The sequence below is a fragment of the Barbus barbus genome (genome assembly GCF_936440315.1).
Source record: "Barbus barbus genome assembly, chromosome: 22".
Lineage (NCBI taxonomy): Eukaryota > Metazoa > Chordata > Actinopteri > Cypriniformes > Cyprinidae > Barbus > Barbus barbus.
The window spans coordinates 21976680-21985891 of NC_136750.1; the positions used below are offsets into that span (position 1 = coordinate 21976680).

At 34.6% G+C, this 9212-nt stretch overlaps 1 protein-coding gene across 1 annotated transcript; it reads right to left on the reverse strand.

The window, feature by feature from the left end:
* Nucleotides 1-607: 607 nt before the first annotated feature.
* On the reverse strand, nt 608-5658 carry LOC306888037 (ALX homeobox protein 1-like). The gene is made up of 4 exons (XM_079446134.1): nt 5339-5658; nt 3869-4161; nt 3078-3206; nt 608-1368 (listed from the first exon to the last, which is right to left on the reverse strand). Exons 1-4 carry the CDS (start codon nt 5541-5543, stop codon nt 1039-1041), a joined length of 957 nt encoding a protein of 318 aa, XP_079302260.1. The 5' UTR covers nt 5544-5658; the 3' UTR covers nt 608-1038.
* Between the last annotated feature and the right edge of the window lie 3554 nt (nt 5659-9212).

Below are 9212 nucleotides of genomic sequence, written 5' to 3' on the forward strand. Positions count from 1 at the left end.
AATTTACTGTTACTGCAGCAGTTGAGAAACTTGATAAAGTTGTGTTCATCTCAAAAGGAGAAATATGTAAGGTTAGTGTCAGCAGAGGAGTCAATATTAGGGTCAATACTAATTAAATCAGAATATTTTAAACACTCTTTATTTTTTCAGTTTACTCAAAAACTTATATAAGATCATAACTTCATTTAAATAATAATAATAATAATAATAAACTATTGCAAAGAACCTACACTACTGTTCAAAAGATTTTGTTTTGTTTTTTTTGGAAAGAAATATAACATTTTATATATATATATATATATATATATATATATATATAATTTTTTTCAAATAAATACTGTTCTTTTAAACTTCCTTTTCATCACAGTTTCAACAGAACTATTAAGCAACACAACTGTTTTTACCATTGAAAACAATAGGGAAAAAAACTAAATGTTTCTTGAGCATGAAATCAGCCAATTAGAATAATTTCTGAAAGATCATGTGACACTCAAGGCTGAATGGCTGCAAAATTCAGCTTTGCCATCACAGGAATAAATTACATTTTAAAATATTTCAAAACAAAGGAGCTAAGAGAATGAAACAATTAGAAACACATACAATAAACTGTCATTTTAATTAAGTTTATTACCATAAAATAAAAAATTGCTCCTTTGCATGTGGCACTACAGACTAGCCACAGCTAGAGAGCATTAAACAGCTTTGCTGCAAAGCACACAGACATAGTGTTAGTATGTCGGCCATAACATCTCTGTCAAAGTCATGAAAGTATAATACTGTCGAGTTCTGTGCCCTTCATATTCACAACAACAAGAGATGCTAACACAAAATAAGAACAACTACTGTTTAATCAAGAGGTTTCTTAATTAAATTCTATTTGAAAAGACAGAAAACGTTTCCAGAATTTTTGAACAGTCTATAATTACGGTTGATATATTTGTTGTTCCAATAAAATAATAACAAATTAATGAAAGTAGCTGGCTGTACAGTTATAGGTAAAAACTCTTCAGATCAGCACTATTAGAATAAGTTCTGAGTTCACATGGTCCAAGATATGTTGGCTGCATGTTCCTTCGCCTTCATCCGCAGCACAGCAATGCTGGAGGACCGCCGTTCAAACTCAGGTTTGGTCTCAAACGCGGCATGACTGTTCGGTGAAGGAGCCAGAAGTGAATCGGCGAAGAAGTTGTTGAGAGACATTCCAAACTGATTTTGCTGGTGATTGGGGAATCCCACGTAACCATGCTCACCGGCTCTCGGCGAGTGTGGGTAGGGAGACGTCACGCAGGGAGGGGAACCACGCGGGATCATGCAGGACGAGACTACAGAGCTGCCTGGAGTGGGACCTGTCCATAAGTTGTTGGAAATCTGTGTGGAAGGAGGAATAAAGTAAAAATCAAAATGCATTATAAAATCACAACACTTTAGGGCTTCTCACCCTATAATAGTTAACCCTGCACTCTCAGAAAAAAATATACCTTTGTACCTTATTAACCATTAAGGGTGAATATTAGAATATTAATACCTTAATGGTACATAGAAGTAGGCTACATAAGGTGTGCATATTAATAGGCCTACCTTATAGTAGGATACCTTTTGAAATGGTACTGCCCCAGTGACAGCTTTTGTACTTTTTTTTTACTTTTTTTTTTTACTGAGGGTGTAAGTCATTCTGAAACCCATGGAAACCTTATTTCCATGGGTTATCTTGCTTTAAGTTTCACACTGCTCATACTTTACCAAGGGCTAACAATTAAAACTGTTTGTTTGTAAACTGACGTTTCACGCTGTACATGTTTGGCATGGCAATATAGGGTTAACAGCGCAAAATCGGTGCTAACCCTGCTGCGTTGAAGGGTTTCATAACCTCGGGGTAAAAGCAGTGCTAACCAGCCTCTGTGTTACAAGTGTGAAACGTTCCTTTACCCGGGGTTAAATGTGAGGTCTAGAACGACCTGCGTGAAAAACCCTTTTAAGAAGCAAATAATGGAAAGACAATAACACTTTAGTAGGCTACATGTCTAGATTAAATTGGCGATGAAAAACAACAACAACAGGCTTGGGCTGGGGCAGGAAGTCATGAAGCAAAAAAATCCATAATCAAAATAAAGAAATCCAAATGTTTGGAAATTCATGGTACATAAATATAGATTGTGATTTGGAAAGTTAATTCAATTTTAAAATTTAAATCGATGCATTTTAGTATGCCTGGGAAAATGCTTCATGATAAACCGCGATGACATCATATCAGATACACCCTCAATCTACGTTAAAATACAGTGACAATTATGTCCAAGACTTTAAATAAATCCAGACCAGGCTTTTAAAAACAAACCCTGCAGCCCACAAAAATGCATTTGTGTTTACCACAAAAATCTGGGCATAAGACAAACACAAGGCTTAGCACCCTCCCACCTCTCCTTACAACATGCCCGGTGCAATATAGACCTGTCCTATAAAGGCACAGGCTTTTTTATGTGACTATGGAAAACACACGAGTGAGGAATCCACTCTGATGAAGGAAACTGAGGTCCCGTGGTGCCATCTAAATCTTCATCTCCTATCCTCTCAACAGCTTTTGTCAGTTAGCGTGAGACAGCTCTCTGCAGACTGACTGACTGCCCACATCCGTCAAAACGGTTTAAAGCTTGAAAGGCTATAAGGCCAGTTGTCGACAATTCATGCATGTGTTTGTGTCTGAAAGGACCATATGCTATTCGCTGAAATTTGGTCAAATGTTTTGTGACGTTACAGTCAAATTTTCTAATCAGATCAGTAAATACTTTGTCACCTTGAATAATTGTTTAACAAAATAGGTCATGAAACCTACTTACAATGTATGATAAATGTGATTATTTTTTAGACAAATAATATATATTTATATATATATGTGTGTGTGTGTGTGTCTGTGTGCGTGTGTATGTATATATATATATATAAATCACAATAACAATGATGGTAAGCCAGGGCAAGCATTCTTTTGTATTTGAGTAGTGGGGACCTATAGACAGCCATGCATTGGTTAATTTTATTTATTTTTAAATAAAACCATTGTACAGATAAATAAAGTGAATTACCTGTGAGTAGCTGTCTGTCCGGGGCAGCATTGATATGTCATAGGTTGCTGCAAAGTGGCTTTTGGCCTGCTGGATCTGCCCATATCTTTCTCGCTTTCTCCACTTGGCTCTTCTGTTCTGGAACCATACCTAAAAAAGAAAAAGAAAAGTTATTTTTCCATGATGTAAAATTAAAGATTAAATATTGAGTTAACATTTTATATAAGCACAAATTTACAGAATAAATTGCATTTATTTTTTTATTTTATCATCATGTCTTTGTTATGTAGCCTACGTTTGTTATTTTTTATTCAAATATGTTGGTGTAGTGTAAATGTGAAGCTATAATTAATTACAGGGCTGTGATATAGTTCATCAACTTTATCTGTTACAAACAAATACAGATCCATAACAAAATAAAGGTAATACATGTCAGGTGTAAACATTTCATCATTTATATGCATCTATTCTATTTATTACATCATTAAATTTTTATGAGCTTTATAGGGTTAACGACTTTGTTAATCGGTAATTACATTTTAAAAATCGGTAATTAAAGTAATTTTGGAAAAGCGCATTAAAGTGCAGGTTACACGGCATCTTTTAAGGCAAAAATATAAGTTGCTTTTTTCACGGTGAGGAATGCATGCATGAGGACTAAAAAGTGATTTGAATTTTAGTGTCAATAAGGCTTTTGAAAGCTCAAATGTAACGTTAAAGACATTATTCTCAGACAGGCCTAATTTTAGCAGTCTAAAAAGACACTTACAGGGAATTTCAGAGAATTGTCATAAATGAAAGTGAGCAGTTACCTGAACTCTGGCCTCCGTGAGCTCTGTTCTCATGGCCAGCTGTTCTCTGACATACACATCTGGGTAATGGGTTTTCTGGAAGACTTTCTCTAGTTCCTCTAGTTGAGCGCTCGTGAAGGTCGTGCGATGGCGTCTCTTCTTGCTGCTCGACACGTTGCTGTCGCATTTTTCGCCGATGTCGTCCAGGTCTGTTTTGTCTGGTCCAGCTGTAGCCGGTGAGACTCTGATGCTGCAGCAGTTCTCCATCGCGTGCAGGCTGCTGTCTTCAGTTTTAGGGGCGCAGTAACTCACGCCTGATCATTATTCAAATATGGATAGTTAACATGAAAGTACACAAACTTTAAGCATCACCCTATCTAAAACTACATCTAAAACTTTAAACCTTTTTTCCCAACACAGAATAATTCTCTCATAAAAACAACCCCATGGAGTAATTTTACAAAGTATGATCATTTCAAAACTGATGAAAACCTTAAGACCATATGCACATTTATATATAAAAATAAGAAAATGCTCATGGACATTTATCAACGGCCAGTGTAACTTTATAATGAAAGGAAAGTAGATTGAATAGCCTATATGTAGTCTTAATTGCCCATTTAGTCAACGTACAATGAGGAAAAAATTTGGTTTAGGCAATTTATTTGAATATTCATCTTCAAATGTAAATAACACTTATTTGCAGCTTTATTTTTTCGAATGATTTTTTTTTTTATGAAAAGTTACCAAATACTTAGCGGATATAAGATAGCAATGCTTCTAAAAGATTTTTTAAAAAAGAGAGAGAGCAAAGTTTATTTAAATTTATAGCGTTAGACAAAGGCCAAGTTCCGTGAAAATATGTTAAACTAATTTTCAGCTTTTCTCTTTTTTCTTTCTCAACTTTTGAAAAACGTAATCTTTTTTTAGTTGTTAGAAACAAATTGAGAAAGAAAAAAAACGAAAACAAAATATTGAAAATGTAAATGTTACATAGGCTATTGGTTAAATATGCTATATGCACGTTTTACATTTAATTCATACACGTTATTTCATCATAAACGTACTAAGTAAATATCAGCTAAAACATTTCTTGTCGGAAATGCAAAACTGGCAATAGCTTCTAAATGCAATGTAATTTGGTTTTCTTGTAATTTTGTTAAAAATAAAAGTTATTAAAATTACTTCTATAGATTGGTGCCAGAAGAACATTCTGCCTTCCACAGAGGACTTTTTATTTTTCACTTTAGAAAACCCCATATAGGGTACTTTTAAATAATCTAAACGACTCCAGTGCATTGACCTGAAGAAACTTTTAAGAACTTCATTAATATCTGGAGAAACATATAAAAAAAATTTAATGATCCAAGGTGTTGCAAAAACACCGAAGAATCTTTAAATATTATGCAACATGTTTTGTTACATCTAACAAAAACAAACAAAAAAAACTTTGCGAGTGTGTGTTTTTTGTTTTTTTAAAGTCAGACTTACTGTCTTGGTTGTCACACGGAGACGATCTGTCCATGGTGGTGTGTTGATCATTGCTCTGCATCGAGAAGGCCTGGACGCATTTAGGTGATATCTTGTTGTAGTACTGCACATTGTCTAAAGTCTCCATGACTTGGTCCATGTAGTAATCGCTGCCTTTAATCGCTTGATTTTTCAAGGAGAACTTGTCGCTCAAGTACTCCATCATGGTCCTCTGGCCTCGTCTCAAGCATGAAGCGCGTCAGTGGGCACCATAAATATTTTAGTGATGTCAAAAATGAAGCAATCCGGCCAATTATTTGTACAAGTCGTTAATTTGTCTTGTCTTAAAGAGACCGAGGGTCTCTCTTTATACGGCAAAGAGTGCGAGCTTCAAGCAGCCACCCAACTTCTGAATATGGAGAAGGTGAAACTCCACCCACGCGCATGCACAAGCACTAAATAAGATTTATGAAACTCTGAGATGACCCGAAATGAAACAATTACACTTGCTTTCGCTTTCATTTGGATATCCCTAATGATTATTTAACTGATAAATCCGACTAGTATTGCGCGCTATTTAAAGTGTTAGACCGTGTAAACAATACAAAACAAAACTGTTTCAAGAACAGCTATAGAGTATGTTCTTTATGAAGAACAGTACAGAGTAAACCTTTATAGGGTAAAACAGATTTTACTTTCATTTCTATAACTTAGCCTACTTGCAGTTATTTCATTTTAAGTTAAATGTAGCCTAATATCACGATAACTAGAAAAAAAAAACATCACAACATTCTACCAAGGGTAACGTTTGTAGAAAAAAAAGTATTTAGTATCATATTTAACTTGGAAAATAGCATCTTTGTTCCAATGCATAATTTAGTGTTATTTAGCTATTTTAACTACTTTTTTTTTCATAATGGGGAAATAACTTTAAACTACCCATTTTTATTTTTCCAGTTTATTTATTGTATTTTATTTAATTAATTATTTTAATTTACGGTACACAAAAAAGGTTAGCTGTGCTTTCTTCGAAAAGCATTACGGGACGCATTTGGGATGGTGACAAATATTTACTTTTCTGAAGGTAGGCTACATGTCATTAAATTACAAAATGTTTTTTAAATATTTTATTTGATCTATTATTAGAATGATTCGAATGATTATACATCAATCTATACCTTTTGCTTCAATAATCTTTAATATTGCCTTGTTAGCCTATACACATTCAATCATTTTTTTTAAGACGGCTACACAAATATAAGTTTTCAGTGAACCAGTAAACAGGTATTTACTACAGTATTTTTTACATCATTACATATTTTTTAACACATGTATTACATTTTAAACAATGTGTACTACCTAACAAACTATTAAACTTTTCTCACAATTTAAAAAATATTATAATATATCATATAAATATATCATTAGCCTATTTATAAAGATTATGTTTCATATTAAGTGGAATGAATAGGCTATGTATATTATTTCACCCAACATCCGGCACGACAAACCTGTGTTTGCAGGTCTCATGAAATGACAATATGAATCTTCCGACCAAGAAACGAATAATATCACGTTTCAGCCCACAGCACAGAAATCCTCTTACTATGACCTAAATAAAAATACAATAAAAAGTTATCACTTATATTTAAATGTGCGTTAAACATTTTCAAGTTATAGATTTTTTTCTAGAGGAAAATATAGAACCTGTAAGAAAAACGATGGCATGATCATACACGCGTAAAATTAAAAAGGGCCTTTTATATAGCGTAATTTATTCTGCTACTTTTATCAATAGTTTTGCTCAGTTGACACGCTTGGCTTTATATCGGCTTTAAAAAATTCCACTAATAAGCCAAACAACGCAGAGCTTTATACACTCCGACTGCAACAGTTAGACACAGAGTGAGCATGAGGCCGATTTCTGAATGCGAGATTATAAAGCTCGGCACCAAAATGATTTTGCGACCACCTGAACGTGTGTATTTCAAATAGGAAAGGCGTCATCCGATACCACCCCTCACTCTAAAGAGCTTGTAAGAGATCACACATAGAGAAGGCTTCTCCTTTCTGCCAGCAAAACCTTACCACCTGCCAGGCTAGCCATATCTAAGGGTCACTTACAATGCTTGGGGTATGATGGTGCCACTCCAAGAAAAAATGAAAATAAATAGGGGTGCTCTTAAGTAGCAGGGGGGTTTCTTATTAAGGCTCTGAAATGACCTTCTACTTGGACCCCTTGCTGAGGGGAAAATGTGAGAAATTCTCTGTGGTTCTTTGAAATTTTGTTTGCACATTAAAAATAAACCTCATCAAAGTGCAGAAGATGCTATGAGTTACAGCCTAATTTCACTCAGTTGAGTTCATGAGTACATCAAGAAATATTGCAAAATCAAATAAGTGAGCATTAAAGACATGAGATATTTGAAACATTTGATCTGCCATTTGTTCCTTTTAATAACAAAATAAAAATGGAAAAAAACTGTCACATTACAGAGTAAATATTCTCCCATTTAAGTCTTTTTTATAATTATTGTTTATTATTTTTGATTTTGCAGGCAGGCAGGCATTTGGACTGATGTTTTATATGTTTTAACAAACTGCAATTATTGATTAACATTTGCTAATGTCATATGTTTATATAACATAAAAAATATTCATACTGCCACCTATAAACTGAATGTGATGATGCTTGCATGATCCTTGAAATTATCAAAAATATACAGTAAGTATATATAACTCTGTGTGTGTGTGTGTGTGTTATATAATATATAACAATTAAATGACTCAAGAATCTCCTTATGAGCTTTGTCAAATTGGTACAGTGATATGTTAGTGTTTTTCTTGATTATGAAGGTACATTCTTAAATCATATTAATGGTTTTGTACTGGCCACATGAGACTTTCAGGCCACTGACATGTTTGCCATTGTTTATCGCCTCTCTCTGTTTTGTTCCCTCTCTCGCTCTCTTATAGACAGAATGAATCTCTAGTGAAAGTCAGAGGTCAGTACGAGTGTGTCAGCTGGGTTTGTGTGCATACGCCTTTGCAGTCACTTAAGTAATTAAAATGATAATAAACGGTTTGGCCACAGCCACTTCTTCCAGCTGCTGTGATTGAGCTGCTCAGGTCAGGCCAGATGCATTGAGCTTGCAAAGTCAAATTTGGTTTGAAAGGCCTCTTCACTTTAGTGTGAAGGATTATTCAATGAGTATTCATTTTCCCTATAATGTGTTCCCGGGCAGTTAAATACAATGTAGTCTATTAGAAACTCAAACAAACCAATAGGTTTTATATGACTGAAGGGTTTTACTAACCTTACTCAGATCTGCTCTTGCTGGCACTTGAAAAGATTATCTCTCATGGTTTGCCTATGTTTTCTGTGGGTAACAACTGGAATGAATTACTCGCTGGCATCAGTCTGCGGATTCAGTCTGTTATTCTGAGATTCAGCAAAGTGGAAACTTGGAAATGTACTGTCTTTGGAGTCCCACTATGACCTTTTTTTTGCAGTCATAGTCTGTCTATCTATGTACTTTATCTAGTCTATGCGCTCAGAAAAAAGGTACAAAACTGTCACTGGGGTGGTATCCTTTCGAACCTTATCCTTTTGTACCTTTTTTTCTGAGAGTGTAAGTGTATAATATATATACTGTATACATACACACACACTCGTAGTTGCAAAGTTACATATAGTCATGGTAGAATGGTAGAATATCTAAAGTGGACTATCAAAATAAAGTGTATATGTATATCTATTTACAGTATTAAATGTATGTGTCAGCCTGTGTCTCTGGATTAAGTACGAGACCTATGGGCCGCCTGCCCAAACAAAATGCCAAAACTCCCACTAATAAGGCATCCCTTTTCAAGATTTATTTGAGCATTTCTACAG

What these genes read in the sequence shown, in the direction of transcription:
- LOC306888037 (XM_079446134.1), bottom strand. Translation starts at nt 5,543, where the DNA reads ATGATGGAGTACTTGAGCGACAAGTTCTCCTTGAAAAATCAAGCGATT. An exon ending in TCCGTGTGACAACCAAGACA is followed by an intron (nt 4,162 to 5,338) that starts GTAAGTCTGACT and finishes AATAATGATCAG; the next exon opens with GCGTGAGTTACTGCGCCCCT. An exon ending in TCACGGAGGCCAGAGTTCAG is followed by an intron (nt 3,207 to 3,868) that starts GTAACTGCTCAC and finishes TTTCTTTTTTAG; the next exon opens with GTATGGTTCCAGAACAGAAG.